Here is a 24,835-nt window from a genome sequence, read left to right as displayed (position 1 = left end):
CTGTACGTACATACCCCAACCAGAAGCCATGGATTACAGGCAACGTCCACACTGAGCTAAAGGCTAGAGCTGTTGCTTTCAAGGAGCGGGACATTAACCCGGAAGCTTATAATAAATCCTGCTATGCCCTCTGACGAACCATCAAACATGCGAAGTGACAATACAGGATTAAGATCGAATCGTACTACACAGGTTCTGACGCTCGTCGGATGTGGCAGGGCTTGCAAACCATTACAGACCACAAAGGGAAGCACAGCCGAGAGCTGCCCAGTGACACGAGCCTACCAGACGAGCTAAACTACTTCTATGCTTGCTTCGAGGCAAATAACACTGAAACATGCATTAGAGCACCCGCTGTTCCGGACGACTGTGTGAATCACGCTCTCTGCAGCTGATGTGAGTAAGACCTTTAAACAGGTCAACATTCATGGTCTATACTTGACGTGTACTGTAGGTTTCTCACTTATGGGTGGCACAAATTGCGATATGGGGAGGGGAATTGGCAGGTATATGCACATTCAATAGTGCAGTATTTACCTCGGATAAAAAGTGTAGTGTTTTTGCGGACATTACTGTAGTAATTACTATAGTATTCTACAGTATACTATATAATTATATAGTAAGTACTGTAGTATTCTATAGTAAACTGTAGTATTCTATAGTAAACTGTAGTATTATATATTAAACTGTAGTATTCTATTTTAAACTGTAGTTTCTATAGTAAACTGTAGTATTCTATATTAAACTGTGGTATTCTATAGTAAACTGTAGTATCATATATTAAACTGTAATATTCTATAGTTAAACTGTAGTATTTTTTATGTGGGGAAAAGGTAGGTGCAGACACTTATGGCTCCTATATTACTTGTGGGTAGAGGTGTATCATACATAACTGTGTGTGTGTGTGTGTGTGTGTGTGTGTGTGTGTGTGTGTGTGTGTGTGTGTGTGTGTGTGTGTGTGTGTGTGTGTGTGTGTGTGTGTGTTAGCCAACCTGAGCCTGGCCCCTTAGTGTGTCATGTGTCCCTTAGTGACAAATCATCTGAGGGCCGGAAACAGCTGTTCTAATTTGGGTATTTAGAGAGTTGGTCATTTCCTCTGAAAATTGAGAAGGCAGTGAAGCACTCCACTCCCCATACCACCTCATCCCAACCCTCCCCACCGCAGTCCATGAGTAAATAATACACACCCCATTACTCAGAGCTTTCAGGTTTTACTGTGTCAAGGGTTTACAGAGAGAGTGGAGATTAGTTCGCGATCTAAAACCTTGCAATTTGAGATTAGGCTACATTTAGCTAGTGCTGTGTACTGGTACTCTTTACTGTCTGTATCAGTCTAATCTCACAGTGGAAACCGTGTTTCATTTGAGTGGCATGTCTTCAAACTGTACATGTGGAAAGAACATTTACGGCCGTTTTCCAGCTGTCTGTCAAACGGGTCTACGCCCCTTTAATCATACCATTGGTTTAATTTGCACATGGGGTGTTTAGTCATTGGTCTGTTTTTTGTCAACACAAAGCATTCCCCACTTCTCCCTTGCCCTGTCTGTGTGTTGTTGAACTGGGTGAGGTTCTACTTGCGAACGAAGGAGAGAAGTAAATAATTTAAATGTCTCATATCTTTCTTGCTAGCCAACTAGCTTCCTAGGACGGAAGTTAAGCTAGCGAGACAACACGAGACCCCCTAACTACTCAAGCGGAGGCTCGTACGGAAACGGGCAGTATGAGTTTGTAGTTTGACATTAGCTAGCTAACGTTGGTCATTCATTCATTCAGACGCAAGGTGTGGGATGGTTTTCTTTTGTGTTAGCTATAGCTTGATAGCTACTCCGTTTGCTATGGCTAGCTAGCTTCTGCATTTGACAGCAGTGACCGCTCGAGCTACATCATGCGATTCCGCAAGGATACGATCCTCACCTGTTTTCTAGCTATCAAGACAAATAAGATGCTCGCTTGTCCAAGGGAAGTAGCCACATTTGATTTAAAACCGTAGTTGGTATTAGGGAATAAGGCGGACACTGATCTTGAGAATTGGCTACTGTAGCCGTCATTGGCTATCTATCCTCGGCGAAACCGGTTTGGTAAAGTGGCTAAAGTGATTGCTAGCATAGCTACATTTGGATGCATACGGAAAATGGCATCAACAAAGGCAAAGGTTGGGATAATTAATGAAAGCAACTCCATTCGTGAGAGTGCCAAGACCTGCGCGAGCAGTCCCATGTTGTTGGCCGGAGCAGCATCGTTAACACTGAACAACAGGACATACTCACTCGATGACCTGGACACCATTTCCACAGTTGGTAAGTTTAGGCAGCAAGACAGTATGTTATAGTACACGCACTGGTGAAACTGGTCTGTCTATCACAGGGCTTCTCACACTATCCTGCCTATCAACTAGGCAATATAGGGCATAAACTACTACTGGTACATGTGTGGCTCGTGCAGAACAGCACAAGCAATGAAAGCCAAGGCGACTATGTGATCAGCCATTCCATGGAATATGACATGGTGATATGCTGACCATGAAACATCATTCAACTCTTGAGTCAGAAGATAGCTGTCATGACTCTGTTCGGTCTGCTACTTAATCTGTCAACCGGAAGTGGACAAGGGTGTTCTCGGTTTCAGTCAAGCTCACCCATAGGTTTATTGCCCGCTCTGTGGCCAATCATTGGGGAATTCATAATCCCACACGGTTGCTGGGCTCTTCAACATTTTCTTGACATGGTATTAGGGGAAATATCTGTGTACATCTAAGGGATCAAGAAGGATTAATGGTTGCATTGCATACATGAAATAACCAGCTTGAGAAGTGAAAGCTTAATGGATTAAACTCTTACTTCCCTTATCAGATTTTGCTACATTGAAACCCTTTGCACTAGTCTAGAGAGGGTGAGTATATATTTTTTTGTAAAAAGGAACTAGCTATATTAGTAAGGTGAGGTGTCAGATGTTCCTGTTGTTATTGTGAGCAGTGCCCTGTGAATGTCAAAGTTCATGTTTGGTCCTGCTCACTTGTCTGGGCATGTAAGTCCTTTCACTGCATGGGTAATGTTTCAGCAGACTCAGCTGTTGAACTGTTTTTTTTTCACATGGGTGGAGTCCACTCTGTGGTGAGTCTAATGCCAGAAACCAAGAATGTTAAAACAACATGCACTACTTCAAGACTGAACACAGGCTACTGATCACGAAAACCACTTAATCTTTTACAGCGCTCTCATATTTGATTCATGACGAGACGGACACTTGGCTAATAGAGAATTCCCATCTCATTCTAAGCCCACGCGATCAGGGAAAGCATGAAGCTTAAAATCCCAAGATAAAATCATCCAATTTGCAAAGCCTTTTGTTAGATGATGATGAGAGGGATTTACTGCTTATGACAAATCAGTTACATGTCTTGACGACTGCTTTTGTCTAATGGTCATTGAAATAATGAGGCACCTGGCTCTCACGTGACATTTGACGCTTACAGGCATTTTGCCCATCTTTCGTGCATAGGAAAAGTTTTCTGGTGACGAGGCAGAAATGGTGGGTCCTAAGCCTACATCAAGATACATGGCCACTGGCCAAGTGCATTGAGTAGCATCAACTAGCTAGGCTCTTATTATTCCACGTCTGGCCTTGTTCCATCAAATATGTAGTGCCAGTCAAATCAAATAAAAACACGGGCCTATCTAGTTCTGCTCCCACAAAATTAGAACAAGAAACATTCTGTATTCTATTCAAATACATGTAGGCTAGCATCCAGCAAACCAAGAATCTGACAAAATTAAACACCTTAGCTGTGAAAATAAGTGTCACTTTTTCTCACTCTAATTGATTCAATTCAGGTCTGGAGCAAAAATAGGTCAGCTATTTTACCCTTCTTTTCCAAGTTAGCTAGATCTCTGGTTTGTTTCCATGAAAAATACCTCACGTTGGTGTTGAGAGAAGCATCCATTTTGTGCCATTTGTTATCATATAGCCTAGCTGTTTTTCTTTTTTTGGAAACACTATTCAGTATTCAGTACACCATGCAAAGTAATCAGTGCAGTATTTGGTGCATATCACTTTACCTCAGGCGTTGCTCTATTGGGGAGAAAAGGACAAATCAGGTTTGACCCACTTGCAGGGGAAAACCTATGTCACATGGCCAAATTAAATCATGGGACATTTCTGGTGGTAATCACTCAATATGATGAAAATAGTATATACATGCACACATCTAAAAATGCAACAGGAGCTACAAAATCAGCAGGAAGAAAAATGTCAGTTTGCTGCTTCCACAAGAAGATTAGGCTACTTGAGGGAACAACAAACGGTGATCGGAAAAGGACATTACCATATGTCTTTACTGTGCTGACAGGTACTAGGCCTAATCTCTCTAGACAGTTGGCTTCTGCAGCAAGGGTTCCTTCTGAATACAAAAAAATATTGATAGAGCTGTTGCCTAAAGACGACGCACATGTCATTATTAGCTCATTTATATTGAGCAAGGTGCTCACTATGTTTGCCAAAAGATTTTCTTTTGCTGTTTTTCATGCTTTAGTAGTGTAGGCCTAAGGCCTGCTTGTTGGGAATCTCTAGATAAGTAGTACTAGGCCCACGAGGAGAGGACAAAAATCCATAGAATATCCATCTGATTGTGCTGAGTGTACTAGAACATATCTGCCTTGAGGCGAAATATTACACCAGCAATGTTTTCAGATATGGTAGTGCAGCTGAGCTCAGAGTCAAACCTGACCGTTATCTAACCTCTGTGTTATCATATGATGAGTAAAAAGACAAAGGGTTTGGGCTTTGTTTGCTTGCTTGCTTGCTCCTATTAGATTACCATGGAGACTGAGAACAGGGAAGGACACAGATCCCTTGTATGAAGTAAGCCCAAATGTGCTAGAAGCCAACATTCCATGACTCTATCGGGGGATTGTGAGTCCATCTCTCTGTTCTCTCTGTTTGTCTACTCCCTCTCTCCTTACTCACAGTGAAATATGACTAGGCATAGGGTGTTATTTTGTACTCCTCTTGACCAGGAGATGGGAATAGAGAAATAATTTGAATTGTTGACCGAAATAATGACCTCAGACTTGTAAAAGAGTGAGAAGACAACTCAAGGAATCTTGGACAGTTCTTCCAGATTCGACCTCTTTAATTGATGGAAGGGTTGAAGACATGTCAGAGATAATTGAATGTCAAAAACAACGCAAATATAGCATTCTGGTTTCATGATCTGACTTAACCACAGATCTCTTCTTGATTATCAAATCAAATTGTATTTGTGCCGAATACAACAGGTGTGTAAACCTTACAGTGAAATGCTTTCTTACAAGCCCTTAACCAGCAATGCAGTATTAAGAAAAATAAGTGTTAAGTAAAAAATAATTGTGGTTGATTTGTTGCAGAAATAATCTGAATTGAATGTTGCTCTATGACATGTGGGTGTGTGTGACAGAGAACTTAACGCCTTGTCTAATGACTGTTCCCCTCTCTCCTTGCTTCAGGCACAGGGACCTTTGGCAGGGTGTTCCTGGTGAAAGACAAGAAGAGCAGGGCGTTCTACGCTCTGAAGGCTATGAAGATCCCCGACGTGATCCGGCTGAAGCAGGAGCAGCACGTCCACAACGAGAAGGAAGTGCTGACGGAAGTCAACCACCCCTTCCTCATCAGACTGTGAGTGTCTGATCATCTCAACACCACATAGCCATTTATGCTATGTTTTAAGTTATGTTATCATAACATAAAGAGAAGGAAGTCCTGACCGAAGTCAACCTCCCTTTCCTCATTAGACTGTGAGTGTCTGATCACCTCAACACTACCGCCATCATCAGCCACAGATCTGTTGGAGGTGGATGAAATATACACTACCGTTCAAAAGTTTCGGGTCACTTAGAAATGTCCTTGTTTTTGAAAGAAAAGCAAAAAAAATGTGTCCGTTAAAATACCATCACATTGATCAGAAATACAGTGTAGACATTGTTAATGTTGTAAATGACTATTGTAGCTGGAAACGGCAGATTTTTATGGAATATGTACATAGGCGTACAGAGGCCCACCCCTGTTTTCCAATGGAAAGATGTGTTAGCTAATCGAAGTTTAGAAGAAAAAGAAACGCACACCTATTTAAGGCGAGGTGCTGGCTAACGGAGTAGAAAACTTGAAAATAAGGGAGAGCCGCACACTCTAGGAGCTCAGATGCAAAAATGTAATATCCAACGTTTCGACAGCCAAGCTGTCTTCATCAGGGTCTGATCACAAACACTGCGAGATGACTCGTTTATATATTGTCAAAAGACACGCAGGTGTCTGTAATCATGGCCAAGTGTGGCCTAATATCATTGGTTAATTCTCAAATATAAATATGGCATACAAAGAACAGCATACAAAAAAACAAATGGATAGCATACGATCATAGATTCATTTTAGACTACACAAGCTTACAAACAATTACAATGGCAAAGTCACAATAATCACAAGAATGGCTTAAGATCAAAGTCTATGTTGAGACCAAAGAGTGCAAGGGTCTTTAAATTAAAGATCCAGGCATCCTCTCGTTTTAACAATAAATTATCAAGGTCACCTCCTCTCCCAGGGAGGGTGACATGTTCGATGCCAATATAACGCAGAGACGAAATCGAGTGGTTTGCTTCCAAAAAGTGGGCCGCAACTGGGTAAGTCAAGTTTTTGCACCTAATGGTGCTACGCAGCTAATCCAAGTTTATCATTTTAAAAGGCTAATTGTTAATTAGAAAACACTTTCCACGCCACTTTCCACTTGTCCTCTACAACTGTTTTGACAAGGCCAATGCCACGTACTGTAAGCTAAGCAAACACTGCCCAGACTACCATGTTGTTTAACTCTCTACATCCAACCACTGTTGCCCGACAAATATTTGTGTTTGAATAGAGTCACCTTGTTCAAATGTACTGGTGTGTTTATTTCCTGTTTATACCTTCCAGGTTCTGGACCCACCATGACGATTGTTTACTATACATGCTGATGGACTACGTTCCAGGTGGCGAGCTGTTCAGTTACCTCCGTAGCCGCGGGCGCTTCAGCAACACCACGGGCCTCTTCTACTCCACGGAGATCGTGTGTGCCATCGAGTACCTCCACTCCAAAGAGATCGTCTACCGAGACCTGAAGCCGGAGAATATACTGCTGGACAGCGAGGGACACATCCGCCTCACAGACTTCGGCTTCGCTAAGAAGCTCTCGGACAGGTATGATGTAATGCCGTAGAGTGCAACTTTGTTGTCCGTCGAAACGGAAATGTCTCTTTGGACTGTGTTATTATATTTCCAACCTCCCTGAGACCGCGCACACACACACACACACACACACACACACACACAGAGAAACACACACTAGAGACTGGAAGCAGCACAGGGTCAGCCGCAGAGCAGCGTCCCGTATGAGCTGTTCGTCCCTACAGGTATCATCCCATCTGGGAGCAGGTGTACTGCACAGCCAGGACATCCTTAATTGTTAGGCATTATGCCCCCTAACAAGTCATAATCAAGATGTTATTAGATTGCCATGTTAATTGTGGGAGTGAATGCTGTTTGTTTTTCTGTCTCATTGTAAGACTATAACACGTTTAGGAATTGTAGCCATACAGACATATTTGCCTGATTGGTACAGTAGGGATTAGAGGTCAACCGATTAATCGGAATGGCCGATTTCAAGTTTTCATAACAATCGGAAATCGGTATTTTTGGACGCCGATTTGGCAGATTATTATAATTTTTAAAAATTATACATTCTTAAAAAAATAAAAAAAATGTACACCTTTTATTTAACTAGGCAAGTCAGTTAAGAACACATTCTTATTTTCAATGATGGCCTAGGAACGATGGGTTAACTGCCTTGTTCAGGGGCAGAACGACAGATTTTTACCTTGTCAGCTCGGGGATTCAATCTTGCAACCTTACCATTAACTAGTCCAACGCTCTAACCACCTGCTTTACATTGCACTCCACGAGGAGCCTGCCTGTTACGCGAATGCAGTAAGAAGCTAAGGTAAGTTGCTAGCTAGCATTAAACTTATCTTTATAAAAAACAATCAATCAATCATAATCACTAGTTAACTACACATGGTTGATGATATTACTAGTTTATCTAGCCTGTCCTGCGTTGCATATAATCGCTTAGGTACACGTTGCTCCAACGTGTACCTAACCATAAACATCAATGCCTTTCTTAAAATCAATACACAAATATATATTTTTAAACCTGCATATTTAGTTAATATTGCCTGCTAACATGAATTTCTTTTAACTAGGGAAAATGTGTCACTTCTCTTGCAACAGAGTCAGGGTATATGCAGCAGTTTGGGCCGCCTGGCTCGTTGCGAACTGAGAAGACTATTTCTTCCTAACAAAGACAGCCGACTTCGCCAAACGGGGGATGATTTAACAAAAGCGCATTTGTGAAAAAAGCACAATCGTTGCACGAATGTACCTAAACATAAACATCAATGCCTTTCTTAAAATCAATACACAGAAGTATATATTTTTAAACCTGCATATTTAGCTAAAAGAAATCCAGGTTAGCAGGCAATATTAACCAGGTGAAATTGTGTCACTTCTCTTGCGTTCATTGCACGCAGAGTCAGGGTATATGCAACAGTTTGGGCCGCCTGGCTCGTTGCGAACTAATTTGCCAGAATTTTACGTAATTATGACATAACATTGAAGGTTGTGCAATGTAACAGGAATATTTACACTTATGGATGCCACCCATAAGATAAAATATGGAACGGTTCCATATTTCACTGAAAGAATAAACGTGATAGTTTCCGTATTCGACCATATTAATGACCTAAGGCTCGTATTTCTGTGTGTTATTATGTTATAATTAAGTCTATGATTTGATAGAGCAGTCTGACTGAGCGATGGTAGGCACCAGCAGGCTCGTAAGCATTCATTCAAACAGCACTTTCGTGCGTTTTGCCAGCAGCTTTTCACAATGCTTCAAGCATTGCGCTGTTTATGACTTCAAGCCTATCAACTCCCGAGATTAGGCTGGTGTAACCCATGTGAAATGGCTAGCTAGTTAGTGGGATGCGCACTAATAGCGTTTCAAACGTCACTTGCTCTGCATGGGTAACGCTGCTTCGAGGGTGGCTGTTGTCGATGTGTTCCTGGTTCGAGCCCAGGTTAGGAGCGAGGAGAGGGATGGAAGCTATACTGTTAGACTGGCAATACTAAAGTGCTTATAAGAACATCCAATAGTCAAAGGTATATGAAATACAAATCGTATAGAGAGAAATAGTCCTATAATTCCTATAATAACTACAACCTAAAACTTCTTACCTGGGAATATTGAAGACTCATGTTAAAAGGAACCACCAGCTTTCATATGTTCTCATGTTTTGAGCAAGGAACTTAAACGTTAGCTTTCTTACATGGCACATATTGCACTTTTACTTTATTCTCCAACACTTTGTTTTTGCATTATTTAAAAAAATTGAACATGTTTCATTATTTGAGGCTAAATTGATTTTATTGATGTATTATATTAATATATAAATATATTAATTAATTATTGTTGTAATTGTCATTATTACAAATAAATAAATAATAAATCGGCCGATTTAATCGGTAGCGGCTTTTTGGTCCTCCAATAATCGGTGTATCTGTATCGGCGTTGAAAAATCATAATCGGTCGACCTCTAGTAGGGATATAGATATCCTTCCGGGAGTTGCCATATTACACGTCCATATAATATTCACAGAATGTATGGAGGGGAATCCTCGCTCTATCTAAGACGGAATCCCAAAACATGAGGAAAAAAATGCAAAGCTGAGATGAAATTGCCGTTGTTTTGTTTTTAAATTAGCGTTACAAGCAGCTAGTCCTCTTCGGTAACCTCCGTAGGATTGGAAAGCTGCAGCACTCGGATTAAAAGAGTTCTGTATCTGCAGTGCAGTAGTGTAGTGATACTGCAGTAGCGCTGGTGTTTTGCAGGGAGCCTCGCTGAACACAAACCTGACCCACTGACATGTAAACAGAATGGACTAAGATTACATTTTCTCTGGCCGGGAGAGTAAAACAGAGTTCGAGTAGATGTGTCTCTGATGTGCAACTTGTGACCCACTTAAAGAAATGGACGGCAAAAGAAATTGCCTCGAATGCGGCGAGAGTGTGAAGAACAAACGAATGAGCGAGCTGGCTGCCTTGCCACTGGTGGGGTTCCTCGTGTGTGTGTGCGTGTGTGTGTGTGTGCGTGTGTGCGTGCGTGCGTGTGTGCGTGTGTGCGTGCGTGTGTGTGCGTGCGTGCGTGCGTATGTGTGATTAGTTTAGAAGGTGGAACATTATCACACCACACTGTTGATGCTTCCACAGTGCCACCTAGTGGCACAATAGAATGGACCTGCTTTAGGTTCTAGGATGTGCTCAGAGGTTACTGGTTTATTAGACTAACTTTTCCAGTCGTAGAGCAGCACTCTGTCCAGAGAGTACTCTGAGTCTGAGGTAGGTACTGTATGCCTATCTGATAAAGGTTGCAATGCGACAAAAAATCTACAATTACAATGCAAGCTACATTTTCCACATTGCAACCAAAGTGTCCCGTTCTCGTTCACTTCAAAATGTATAATAAAGATGGAAATGAAATCAGGGACCTTGAGCCTGCCCCTTAAACAGAGTAACCATTTGCATACAAATGAACCATCACCACGGCAACTGAACAAGAGTTATTTTCCAGAGGGCCATTTCTTTATACATTTTTTATTCAGAACATTAAAACATCTGATAAAAATTATAATTTGTTGTGTCATATTCTGCTCCCCACTTCAGATTTTCTCCCTGGCCAGACAATAGTGGTCAAGGGTTTTATATGTCCTCCATACAGTGTTAACCAGCTGTATACAATTGAACCAAAGACATTGATCTACCTATAACACAACCAGAACTTCCAGCAAACTAAAGCTCCGTCACTCTGTTGGATCCAAATACCATCCGATAGTACTGTGAGATCGGGCTACACACGTTTTATTAGTTATACCATATCAGTGTACATACTACTTTGAGATCAGCCTGCATAAGCTACACTACTACTGACTGAAGGACCAGTCGACTGACAGCTGATACTATTATGAGAGCAACCTACATACAGGACACTACTATAAACGGCAGGGTGATTACTTTACAAGACTGGGGTACTCTTTCCCTGTATGTAACAGAAGTCTCCTCTTCTAGGGTAAACTCATTGGAATGTGCAGTGTGTGCTGCGTACAGGGTGACCCTTGGGGAAACCTAGGCTTAGAAGGATCATCAGTCAGACATGATTGGCCACACAGCCAAAATAAACGTTGTATGTGTGCGCGTGTTCCTGTGTTCTGTTGTAGTAACGTAACATCTAGAATTGAAATAGTTCAAACTGGTATTGTTTCTCTTTTATGTCTCTTTCGGTCTCTCTCCATCGCTCCATCCAGGACGTGGACACTGTGTGGAACCCCGGAGTACCTGGCCCCAGAGGTCATCCAGAGCAAAGGTCATGGCCGGGCGGTGGACTGGTGGGCCCTGGGGATCCTCATCTTTGAGATGCTGGCTGGGTGAGTAGTAGTGTCCTGTCCTATGACTGAAAGGGAAGGACTGGTGTTGAGCTGGACACTAGTGTCATGAGTCCTGACTGGGCAGGGGTTTAACTGAATACTGTAATGTCCCCTGACAGGGCAGGGTTCAACACCAGGGGGCCCCAGTTCACCAGAGGACAAGATGACTGTGTGTTAGTAGCAGGGGTTTAACTGAATACTGTAATGTCCCCTGACAGGGCAGGGTTCAACACCAGGGGCCCCAGTCCACCAGAGGACAAGATGATTGTGTGTTAGTAGCAGGGGTTTAACTGAATACTGTAATGTCCCCTGACAGAGCAGGGTTCAACACCAGGGGGGCCCTGTTCACCAGAGGACAAGATGACTGGGTGTTAGTAGCAGGGTTTTGGGTCAATTTCATTTATATTCAGAAAGTAAACTAACATTCCATTTCTCCTCATTGATTTTTAATAAAAAATATTGGAATCGGAATTACAGTTTACTTCCTGAATTTGAAATAGAATTGACCCCTTCCTAGTGTAGTAGTATGTATGAAGAGTGGCTATCATCTATGGACAATGGGCTCTGTCTATGAACATTGGGTAGTATCCAGCAGAATGTCTGTGGCGAGTCAATGGTGAGACAAGTGTGCTGTTATTCAGAGAGTTGACCTCATGAGGTTACGTCACTCTGTAGTGGGCTCAATTCCAAGACCAGTCTGCCTTGTGTTTCTGTGATGACAGAGGTGGACGGTCATAAGGATGAAAGGAAGGTTACAGATTGAAGAAAGGTCAAAGGTAACTTATTCTGACACATTCCCACGTGTCTGATCTGTGGAGACCAAGGTTTCATAATAACAAACTCTGGTGCCTTAAAGCTATGCTCTCTCGTCTGAGAACCCCACTCAGTCACTCATTAATTCAAGGCCTACAGAAGCACTGCTGAAATAGGATTTCTATAGACAGACCGTAGTTGTACCATAGCTTAACGACACCGGAAATGTGTTCCAAATGGTATCCTATTCCCTATGTAGTGCACTACTTTTGAACAGAATCCTGGTCAAACGTAGTGCACTACATTGGGAATAGGGTGCCCTTTGGAACACAGACAGTGGCGCTGGGCCGTTTAGCTATGGTACATCTGCGGCCTGGTGTTTATAGAAATCCTAATTCAGCAGTGCTTCTGTAGAGTACACTGGCCTTGAATTAATGAATGAATAAATGACTCACTGACTGAGTGGATGTCTGCTAGCAACATATAGCATCACTCATGTGGCCGGCTGCTCTTCCACTCCTCTTTGAGACGAGTGCACCAAGTTAAATGATTTGTTCTATAGAGCCCAGCCTACACATGAGTTAAGTGCTTGCTTTTTGCTTATAATCCACATGCATTTCTGCAGGCATCACAAAGGCTACATATACTAGGCTAAATATGTAGGGCCTAGCCTATGTATGCACTCACTGAACTGTGAGTCGATAAGTGTCTGCCAAGTGCCATATTATTAAGCAATAAAGCATGAGGGAGTGTGGTATATGGCCTATATGGCCAATATACCACGGCTAAGGGCTGTTCTTACAGCCTTTAGCCGTGGTATATTGGCCATATCACTAACCCCTGAGGTGCCTTATTGCTGTTATAAACTGGTTACCAACGTAATTAAAGCAGTAAAAATAAATGTTTTGTCATACCCATGGTATACGGTCTGATATACCATGGCTGTCAGCCAATCAGCATTCAGGGCTCGAACCACCCAGTTTATAATATTACATAGACAATGCGTTGGCTCATACAATCCATGGAAGCAAGCGAGAAGGGCTCTGATAGCGTACTGAACATAACACTATCACAGAGGTTCCCAACCAGGGGTACTAGGACCCCTGGGGGTACTTTGCCTATCCACGGGGGGTACTTAAGAAGACTCAGGAGACCGTAGGCATACTGGTAAAATGCACATGAGGAGGTAAATCACGTGTACTCCAGCAGAGCAAAATTCAGTTGGTGGTACAGTAACAGGCAGTCGTTCCCAACCTTTTTTCGATCATGTGAATTAGTCGCCCCTAGAGGGCGCTAGTTATTATGACCTTGGTACAGTACACAGGATGGGTTTGGGTGTGTGTTTTTGTTTTGCTATGGAAATGTAGCACAGCCCTTATCCCCCAGAGTGGGTCAAAATGTTAAATCTGAGATTAGACTTCATATCTACGCCTTTCGAATAAAATCAAAGTTGATAGGCCTAGAATGTTAATTTTATTAAATGTTTTTTGTATTTTACATATTGATTAAATCTATATGGAATATAGATACGTGCGACTGGACAAGAGTGGTAGTGAAGTTGTCAGTGAATCAGAGGTCTTTCTGTACGTGCCTCTTCACCTCACTCTAGTCTTCATCTGCCAGTGGAGAATTCAGTGGCTTTGGCTTCTAGTGAAGAAAAATGTGACCTTCTCCATAGCATTCGTCACACTGGCCTTTGAAGTGTGCGCACACACTCGGCGCTCCGGGAGACAAAGCTCCCTTCTGAACAACACGACCTAAAGGTTGACTGCCGCGTAACTGTTTTGTCAAAGGTCCTGTAGCTTCCGTAGTGGAAGAATGTAGAGGGGGGGGCTACTGAAAGTTACGCGGTGGGGTAGGTTTACGCACTCAGACATCCATCCGCCCCAGGGTCCTGACTTCTGGGAGTAATCGTGGTGAGTTCACCTGTGCACTTAGCTCCACACACACTCAGTCCAGCCCTCCCGTGTCTTACATACACACACCGACACACACACTAACACACACCGACACACATAGACAGGCCAGTAGGCTTGTATCATCATGTATCTAATCCTGCCTGGAGGGGGAGCCTGCTCTCCTTAATGACAACAGCCCTGTCTTTGTGTGTGGTCCTCCCTCCCTCCCTCCCACTCACATCGCAACATCTTATCTGGTCAATGTAGCCGATTCCAGTTCCATGTGAACCGGAAACAGTTTTAATTTCTGAACTTATAGGCCTAACTGTTTTTCTACAACATATGGAAGATGGATATTCTTGAGAGTACTCTTGTCCATTCTTGCTGTAGCTGTGCTAGTTTAATTCTACCACTAATCTACTGGCGGGGGTACCTGGGGGAGCGGGGTGGTAGCCTGGGGGGGGAGTAGTCTGCACTTGGCCTCCCTCCCTCTCTACCATCCAGTAAGAGGAGGACCCATCAGGACAGCAGCTCTCTGTTGGTTCATCCTTTGGCTCCCCTCGTATTCTACCAACGCCCAGACTCTTCTTCTTTTTTCCCCCCCCCTCCCTTCTGCTCTGACATTCACTGTAGAGACCTGTCCCTGCTAAAGACATTACATTCCCCTTGACAACGAGGATTTTATTCTGATCTCAGGTCATGACCAAAAATCATTACCAGGCACTATTTATCCCTTCCTTATCCTGTCCGTATTAGTCATTTCAGTTTATTGACAGGTTTTGACTGATGCGTGCCGTCATCCACTGATGCAGTTCACCTTTGACCGTGATCGTTGGTAATATGTCTTACCGTCTTACTTAACAATTGCTTAACACGATGGGCTACTGTATGTTTAAGCTTAAACTCTATTGGACCTGGTTTGCTACTGGAGCAGTACGGAGAAATGAAAACCACACAACTGAATAATTTAGGAAAAGAATGCTGGCTTGTATAAGTAAAAATGCTTACAAAAAAATCAATCGCCTTAAGTAAATATTGATCTGTGAAATTTGTACGATGAGCTCAATATGAATGAAATACATCTATAGTACAATAGACGTAGATATCGGCCATACATCCTGCCTATAGTTTACTAGGGCCCACCCAAGGGTCTCTCCGATTTCATTGTTCAATAGAAATACAATAAACATGAATCCACAGAAAAACACAACCCAATTCACAAATACTGACTTATAAACCACTATGACATGGAATGAAATGTGACTGTGCCTATCAGAGTGTAGCATGTGCTTATAACAATCCCACTGCAATGTATGATGCAATAATGTCTTGCAAGAAAAATCCTACCACACTATAGTTGGCAGTGCAAATTCAGTGTTCTCCAAGGAAAAGAAATATTCGCATGCAAATCTTCTTATTGATGTCCTGGGTTCGGGCGGCTCGCCATCCTTGGTGGAACTGAATCCATACTCAAAAAAACCTGACCAAATCCTGGCGTCAATCTTTCCCTCAATCCCTTCACAGCACGTTCGTATAGATAAGTGAGTGTTAATATCCAGTTCTCTCTTTTTAGTTCAGAATTTGAAACGTAGTTTTTCTTCCATGGAATGGAAGAACGTTCCGTTCTAGCTCTTTTCTTTTTTTTATTTTCTTTTTTTTTTGCATATTGGGGCCAACTGATGTATAGCGTGAGGTTAGGAGAGGGACTAAGAGAATACTGAGTTTTGATAGGCTCACAATAAACTGCTCGCCATGCAGCTTCCGGCAGCTGATTTGTAATCGCTGTCAACTTAAACATAGCAATATAGTATAATGTGTTTGATTACTGGAATCTCACTAGTAACGATAGGTATTCAACATTAGTTGGCCTGCGTTTACGTTTGGTCTGTGTTACACATCTAACAGCCTCCAGGCCCCCATTCCACGGGCAGAGGTGTCTGACTCCTCGGCAGCCCCCTGTGACAAACTGGTGTGATTATCCGGCTGTCTGCTGCATGTGTAATGTATTTAGCTAGGCTAGCCTGGCCCATTATGTAACGCGGTCTGCACGGTTAATGGCTTGTCCAGGCTGGAGCAGTGCTGGCGAAGCATTCACCGTTAAACCATCGGAGTCACCAGAATGCAGTTGATTTTGTCTGAGGAACTACAGCTCTGTACTACACAGAGACACGTAGGCGAGTGTGTTCATACATGTGCGCAGACACACTACATACACACACACACAGGGTCAAACGGCACACACAGGTCACCAGATGAGTTATTTAAACTGTAGGGTCACGTGTTTCAATGCTTTGTGTTGTCGTGTACTTTAGTGCAGCCCTTTCAATTTTCTGTTTATAGCTAGGTTTCTATCCGTCAAAAATCTGAATCAAAATAATATAGGCATTTTCCCACCACAGATGTTTTTCCATCAAATTGATTTGTTGCGGATAAAAAGCTGTGTGTGGTGACGTAGGACATATCAAAATAACTTTTGCGGTTAAATTCCCATGTACCGAAAAATAAATACCGGTAAATGGGTTTCCATCTCATTTTCAACCCTACTGATGGTTTTGTCACAAAAAAAAATTGTTTTATATAGCAAATGTGCCTACTCTGGTCTTGACAGCTGGGCTCTAGTCAACAGCTCACAGATGGCGGGTAGGCAACAAAATGATGAGATTGTAATGGACAAAAAAATAGATTATTTGTCAAACAGCAGCCAAGCATCACCACCTTGTGAAGTTCATCATAACTTACTTCATCTGTAACCTAATAAACTGCATGCTTTCCCATGTCGTAGTGGGAGGACATTTCAACATTTTACATAATTTAGCAGACGATCCAGAGTGATTTACAGTAGTGGGTACATAAACTTTCATACTGGACCTCTGTGGGGATCGAACCCACAGCCCTGCCGTTGCAAGCGCCACGCTCTACCAACTGAGCCACACGGAACCACACAAAATATCAACGTGTGACACTAAGTTTACTTCAGCATAATGGTTGTCAATATTTGCGCATAAATGCATTTCCACTGCCATTTCTCGCCCAATCAATTTAACAGACACATCTTGTATAGCGTATTTTGCTTGGCGGACATTTAGAAAGTTTACCGACAAATTTGCCGTTTCCATCAAGCCTGTCGTGACATTTTAATCTGACGTACTTGACTCGCATAAATAGGTTGGATGGAAACCTGGCTTTTGATGCTATTTTTACCTGGTGATTTCATTTGATTACGTTTTTTTTAGTGTTTGCCAATAGGAGCAAACATTTTGAAGGAGTTTGTAAGTAATCACCGGTTGAGGAGAGATGACTGTTTTCTGACATGTTCTTTTATTTTTCCCTCCAGGTACCCACCATTTTTTGATGACAATCCTTTTGGTATTTATCAGAAGATCCTCGCCGGAAAGCTGGAATTCCCGCGGCATCTGGATTTCTATGTAAAGTAAGTCGGACACACACACACATACACACACACACACACGCGCACAAGCACACACCCAAGCACAGGGGATTGTGCGTGAAATAATGTAGGGAAAGTACCCAAAGTCTACCACTACCTCGGCACAAATGTATTCCATTATGATACATAATATACGATAAGCCATCTTATATCATTTCAACGTGAGAGGAGAATTTATGGAAGTTGTTTTTCACATCACATTTCAATCAGATTTTTAGATTTAGGTCTTGGCATGCAGGAAACAAAATGTTCCTGAGATAAGTCCTTCTCCAGACTGTAATTGGAAACAACCGCATCCACCACACTCTCTCTACCCATAACAAACAGTGTGTTTTGGAAATGCATTATTACCAATACTCATGATTAGGACCTGACAATTGGAATTTGTCAGAGGTGCATTGTGAATACCTTTAGTTGTGTATGTGCATCTGGGAATGTACTATATCCTATATTTAACCTATCTCTCCAGTGTAGACGTGTGTGTGTGTGTGTGTGTGTGAGACCGTGTGTGTGCCTGCCCGCGCACACAGACAACGGATCTACGTGTGTGCGCTAACGGCTGCGTCACACAGAGCAACCATCCTCCCAAACGACCAGGTCAATCAGCCTCCCATGCAGAAGATGAAGAGCTAGCTACGCTGAATGTGGGGTGTGGACCCTCACTAATGACACACCCTGCTGAGTTGGAACTCGTCCTTTTAAACCCATCACAACCGTCACACTGCTCCTCAGAACAGCTGGGGGTTGGAGTAATGTGAGGAGATTACCAGCTTTAGGAGGAGAGGTCCTGGGACGCACTCAATCAGCCCTGACACACTGGCCCAACCGGATACCTGGGAGAGGCCACACACACACAGTGTTACCTAACGCACATACACACACAGTCCCGCTGCTACCAAACACACACACACACACACACACACACACACACACACACACACACACACACACACACACAGTGTTACCTAACGCACATACACACACAGTCCCGCTGCTACCACACACACACACACACACACACACACACAGTCCCACTGCTACCAAACACACACACACACAGTGTTACCTAACGCACATACACACACAGTCCCGCTGCTACCACACACACACACACACACACACACAGTCCCACTGCTACATAACACACTAACAATAGAGCCCCCAAACACTTAAGCCGTCTATCTTTTGGCCACCAGACAGACAGAAGGGTTTTCTTTTTTTAATATTCCCTCCAGCTATATCACAGTCACTTTGACCCACTCCCATCCATCCATCAGAACCGATGGGTAGAACCTGAGGCAGAGTTGCGTGGCTCTGGCTCTGTTTGTCTGTCCATTGCAGTAACTCTTTTCTATCGCAGAGAAGATAAGACGTGTTACAGTATTACTGAACAGGTGTAAGACCAACTTATTGTAAAGTGTTATATGCCGTTCAAATACGCCATTCTAAATATGCTGTAGTTAGTAACGTCACTGTGCAGGGCTTTCTGCATAGAAAAGTCTTGGGGGGGTGCAAAGTGTTTTTTCAGGCCGCCTTAATCCAAACAGACAGAAAGAAAGAAAGATACAAAATGTTTTCAGTGTAAACTTAAATGACTAAAACCAGATATAAACTATGAAGAAAAGATAATGGGCCTATGTATTTTTAAATAAGAGAACTGTCGACTAACAATCACCAAAATAAAAACGAGAATCAAAAATTCCCAAAACACTGCATTTAGGAGTATTTTTGTCATGGCATGGGGCCCCCATTTGATTTTGTTATAATGTTTGAGTCACTCAGCCTAAGTCGTGTAAATTTGCAGGAAATGTGCTTTAAAACTTCAACAAAACAAATGATCTCCGCCACAAGGCAAAATGTGTAGAATTCCACAAAAATGTTGGTCGGTGACTTCACCATTGGCCATTCCCACCACCTAAGCCCCATTTTGATCCAGAAAAAAAGCCCTGCTGTGTGGTATATTTCCATAGAAATGTACAGTGACATTGTTTGTCGCTTGCATATTGCATAAAATAGAATTGTCTCAGATTGGGCAATCAATTGGGGTTAAGGAAAGTTGCATTTCCCCAGGAAAAAAAACTGTTGATGTTAGAAATGTCTTTTGTGAGGGAGACCTAGCGAGAAGTCAGCAGGAAGTAGCCAGTGTGTACATACAATTACAATGGTCATTGACATTTTCTTTTAATCATTGCTTTAAACTCTGATTAAAGTCTTTAAAGTCTTTTGTAGTTCGTTCCAGGACCAAGGAGTATTATAGGAGTAGGATTGTTTCCCCATTTCAGTCCTTGCCCTAGGAACTGTAAAAGAGGGCACTGAATGAGAGCGGAGGCTGTCGGATTGTGAAGTTGTTGTTAGTTGGGAGGGTTTAAGACACTAAAATGCAGACTTTCGATAATCGGATAGTATATTTACGTCTGTGCTGGCATCTCGTTGGTTGTGAGATATACGTCAGCTTTATTGAAAGCTCACTCTGTCAGCGCCGGCCGCATATCATCGGAAAACTTACACTCATTTTAAAGACGAATTCATCCCTAAAGTATGCTTACTCCAGCATCTTCATAGTTGTGAAAAGTTTCACTTTAAAACCTGTCACTTTCCCTCAATTAAAAGAGAGGGAGTGAAAGGGCAAGAGCGAGAGAGATGTTTCTGTCAGGATGCACCTCACATATATATATATATATATATATATATATATATATATATATATATATATATATACATACACACACACACACACACACACACACACACACACACACACACAGGATGTACCGCTCTGTTACCCGATGGCACCTTTATGAGTCCGTCAGGTTATCTATTGTTCCAATTGCCAAGCTCCTCCATCTTGTTGTCAGCTTTTGGATGGAAACGGACTTCTTGGCTTCTGACTGAAACTGCAGACCTGCAGTAGATCTGCTGTCTGAACACACACACACACACACACTGCTGTCTGGAGATAGATTGTCAGTGTGAACTCATTGTAACTCTCTCTCTCTGACTGTCTTTCTATTGTTTTCCAGAGATCTCATCAAGAAGTTCCTCGTCATTGACCGAGCCAGGAGGTTAGGCAATATGAAGGTGAGTTTCAAGATCAAATAATTATTGGGATTCCATTTCAGAAATGTTTATTGTCCCAAGCTATACTAAAACATTACATGAGAACAGATACACAGTACTAATTAAACAGAATTCCAAGTATTTTGTTCACTCGGTAGGTTGTGGAGTGAGTCTTTTGCAGTTTGACGTCACACTCTCAACACTGAGACGGGAAAGGAAAAAGCCTAGGAAGTGACTGAATGTCTGCATTTGGTTCCAATTAGCTGGATACATAGAGGAAGTTGTTGTAGAGGTAGTTTGCACCGTTGAAGGGGTGGGAGGGGACGGCAGGGGTTTAGGGTGGATCACAGAAAAACCTATTTCCCCTTCCTATGCACTGTCAGTAAGTCAGTCAGTTCATTACTTAGTCCTGCCATTTCAGCATGACTGGGCATTCTATGCAAATATGAATTATATCTTGCTGAAAAGATGCCCCCTTTGGTAGCCAGGATGTCCACTGTAGTAGTAGGAGTGAAGCCAGTATGCACAAGCCATCTGCACAGGAAATGTATAGGAGGCAACAGAGAAGCTGTGTTTGCACGGTGAGAAATGGAGTCTCCCTCCACAATGAACACGGTCTCTTGGTAACGCCATATTCCCTTTTATAGTGCACTAGCTTTGAACAGGGACCATAGGGCTCTGGCCGAAAGTAGTGCACTATGTAGGGAATAGGGTTCCGTTTGGGTCGCTGTGTCACTCAGTGGAGTGATCTGTAATTCCTCTTGCGTGAAATAATGTATTTTTACACCACTGTGATGAATTGGCTCTCCGTCATAACAGGAGGGATTTTATTTTTGAACTGCACAATACTGCCCATTCTGCTAGACACTGAGCGGTCCAAAGTAGGCGCCATGCACATCTTAACTCTCAATGGCGAGCTGATTGTTCCTTGTTTGCTTGCCACCGTTGTGTGCAGTATATGTATGCCTCAGGAACACTGCAGGCCTGGTTTTTACTCATCCACCTAAGATGGAAAGACAGAGTGAAAGAAACAAAATTTGTATTTATCTGTTTCAGACTTCTATTCCCTGTAGTCTACCGACATTTTATGATTAATTCATTGGAATCATGTATGTATCTGGCACTCACGTTCAATCGAAGGATAATGTCTGAGTGTTTTGAATTACACTGTTCAAAGGCATAAGAGTCAATGTGGGAGTATATGAAGGCTCTTTTCAATAAAACAACTGTTGGTAAGCACAATGATTAAATAAACATAATTTGGCACACAGTCTGTTATTGACTTGTTCCTCAAAGGGTTTTCTGAGGAAAATGTGCTAGTTAGCTGACTAGCTAGCTGACTCATGGAGTGGTCTAGCCACACACTCCCAGTATACAGGGTGAATCGCCACAGACACCACAAAGCGTTTAGAAAGAATGAAGTGTTTTGCTCTAATTATTATTATTTCAAACCATTTATTCCAGACGAGAAGAACCTTATTTATCCTGATTCCAGATTGTGTCGAGTAGACCGCCCACAGACGGCTCTGATGCACAATGTCTTCTCTTGCAGAACGGAGCAGACGATGTGAAAAAGCACAGATGGTTCAAGTCTATAGACTGGGATGGCGTACCTCTGAGAAAACTGAAGGTCTGTCACGTTGGCTATATTACACACACGATCATCCAGACACATCAATGGGAACGCTCGTAAAACATACACTTTACTTTCAGCATATACTGTTTTCATTAAACTCACCATTTAGAGTTGATATACTTTTTTGAAAACGCCTGCTTTTTTAGCTCTTTGATGTATCCAGCGTCACATTTTTTTTGTTCCCTCAGCCACCCATAGTTCCCAAGGTGTCCCACGAAGGTGACACGTCGAACTTTGATGCCTACCCCGAGGACGAGTGGAAGAAAGATGCACCTGTGCCTGCGAAGGATTTAGAAATCTTCAAGAACTTCTAAAAAAAAATTTTAAAAGGCGGAAGTAACGAGAGAAATACTTCGAAAACATATAGGTCTTGTAGAGAAAGACTCAAGAACTTTTAGATCTTGGAAAAGGTGAGTCCAACTTCTAGATGTTGAAAAAATATAGAAAGACTTCTGGATCTTGCTGAATAACAGAACGACTGGTAAATCATCTGAGATGTCACCATTGTATGGTCAGCAAGAGAACTTCTAAGCTTCCAAGTCCCAGAACTTTATCTTGCTTGAAGACATTGATGTGTTCCACATTGGGTGGAAGAGCAGGACAGAATTGACCTAAAAAAGAACTAAAAGCATCATCATATCACCACAATATTTATCTATCATTAATTTATTTTTGTTTGAAAGAGTTTTTTTTCACTTAACTAAAACCTCAATCCTCTGTCCTCAGTTTCTTTGTTTCTCTGAGCCTTCTCCTGTTATGCAAAAAATAAAATTATGGTCCTCTTTGAACCAAAGGACATTGTTACTGAAATGAATATGTTTAAAATGCAATAATCAGGAATTTTATATTTTGTTGGGCCAAAAAGGTTCCAGTTTTCTTTGTTGGAACTTGTGGGACTCAACCAACCGAGCAAAGCTTATGATCCAAAAATTATCACGCATACAGTAGACTCAGTATTGAGCTGTACAGTAAATGGAATTTAGATATGTGGTTACTATATCCTTACTTAGTAGATTGTACAGGATATGTGTCAATGAGAAAGTAGAAAACTTGTACAGGAACGTAGTACAATATCATGCCAAGTGGCCGCTAGTCAAATAGGCTGTTAAACTTGTCATTTTGAGCTGTAAGTACTTGGTTATCTATCGGCCAGACTTCCGTGCACGTGTGCATCAAGGCCAGACCAGAAAGCACTTGTAAACGGTGCCTTTGGATGTGACATATTGTATGTCTTCTTCTTTTCTCCTGACAAGCTAGTGGTACTTTTTCAACTTTATTTATATCACACACACTGTTTATACTTGAGCTGTGCTGTTGAAAACGTTGACTGTTAATAATAATATACGTGGAATAGTTGTTGTGCGGAAGAAGTGTAGCTAGTTGCTATATGTGGAATCGGGGTTTCTCCCATCTTTTTCTTCCGTCCACTTTGTCCTATTTTGCTGTTCACGCAATAACAAAAATTGTCCTTGTATATTGACTGGTATGTCTATCTTTCTCTAGGTCTCTTTCACGTACTATAAAGAACTGTAGAATACAGATCTCCAGCTGGTTTCATGTATAGCCAAGCAGGAAGTTGTCTCAGCAAGATGCTTGGCCATTTGCTTCAGGCAGCCAATAAACTTGTCTTCTCTCCACCAATCATATCACTGGCCAGTAGAAAGCACATCATGACTAGACACATCATAGTACAATCACAAACTGTCTCTCACACTTACTTAGTAACACTGAAGTCATTCGTGTCCCTTTTAGTCAACTTAAATTATTTGAATTGAACAATTTGATTGCTTGTATGTAATGTTTTATGTAGTTTTCTTAATAACCAATTATGAAACAATACTCAGTGTGAGTTTACACTAAATGGACCGAATAATTAGGACTTTTGGTCAACGCATGTATTGTTTTTTTTGCGTCTTTTTTGTGTATCTAGGGAATTTGTGTGTATCTAGGGATCTAAGTGTGTATCTAGGGAATTTGCTTTACAATCCTCAGCCTTTTGCCTTTTTTTAAGATGTTGTTTTAGTTTATGTATTAGCAAAAAGAAAACGAATATGAAAGAAGAAATACTGTACTTTTAGGTCAATACAAGCATATGATATTTTATACCCAATACCATTTTACCAATGCCTTTTGTCAAAGTGTCTAGATTTTTTTTATTATTATTTAACAGCCTACCTTACAAACTTTGTATGGCCTTTTCATATGGTTAATGTTGCAGTACTGTATTTAACTTCTTGAGATACTGTTTAAAAGATCCACACAACCAGGATTAAAAACACCTCCTATCCACTGACTCAACAACTGATTCTCTTTCCTCTCAGAAGTGTGATTATAACATATTGTGATGTATTAATAGTGTTAACAATTTGGTAATTGCTATACTTTGCTTTCTGATAGGCTCGGTAGAATTGTCTCCATATTGCTTACATCTATGTAATCGTTTCAGATGTATCAGAGTACTTCGGGTGGTAGGAGCCAGGGTTAGATTTGTAATTCAGCATAGGA

General features: G+C 41.9%; 1 protein-coding gene across 1 annotated transcript; it reads left to right on the top strand.

Annotated features, from left to right (window-relative positions):
- Positions 1 to 1,533: 1,533 nt before the first annotated feature.
- On the top strand, positions 1,534 to 24,628 carry LOC115196000 (cAMP-dependent protein kinase catalytic subunit PRKX). Its single transcript, XM_029756431.1, has 8 exons — positions 1,534 to 2,297; positions 5,481 to 5,649; positions 6,937 to 7,200; positions 11,419 to 11,538; positions 17,524 to 17,619; positions 20,658 to 20,715; positions 22,247 to 22,324; positions 22,519 to 24,628. Exons 1-8 carry the CDS (start codon positions 2,132 to 2,134, stop codon positions 22,642 to 22,644), a joined length of 1,077 nt encoding a protein of 358 aa, XP_029612291.1. The 5' UTR covers positions 1,534 to 2,131; the 3' UTR covers positions 22,645 to 24,628.
- The last annotated feature ends 207 nt before the right edge of the window (positions 24,629 to 24,835 follow it).

The sequence above is a fragment of the Salmo trutta genome, chromosome 6 (genome assembly GCF_901001165.1).
Source record: "Salmo trutta chromosome 6, fSalTru1.1, whole genome shotgun sequence".
NCBI lineage: Eukaryota > Metazoa > Chordata > Actinopteri > Salmoniformes > Salmonidae > Salmo > Salmo trutta.
Note: the sequence above shows the minus strand (reverse complement) of the source record. Positions and strands in the feature narration are given on the sequence as shown.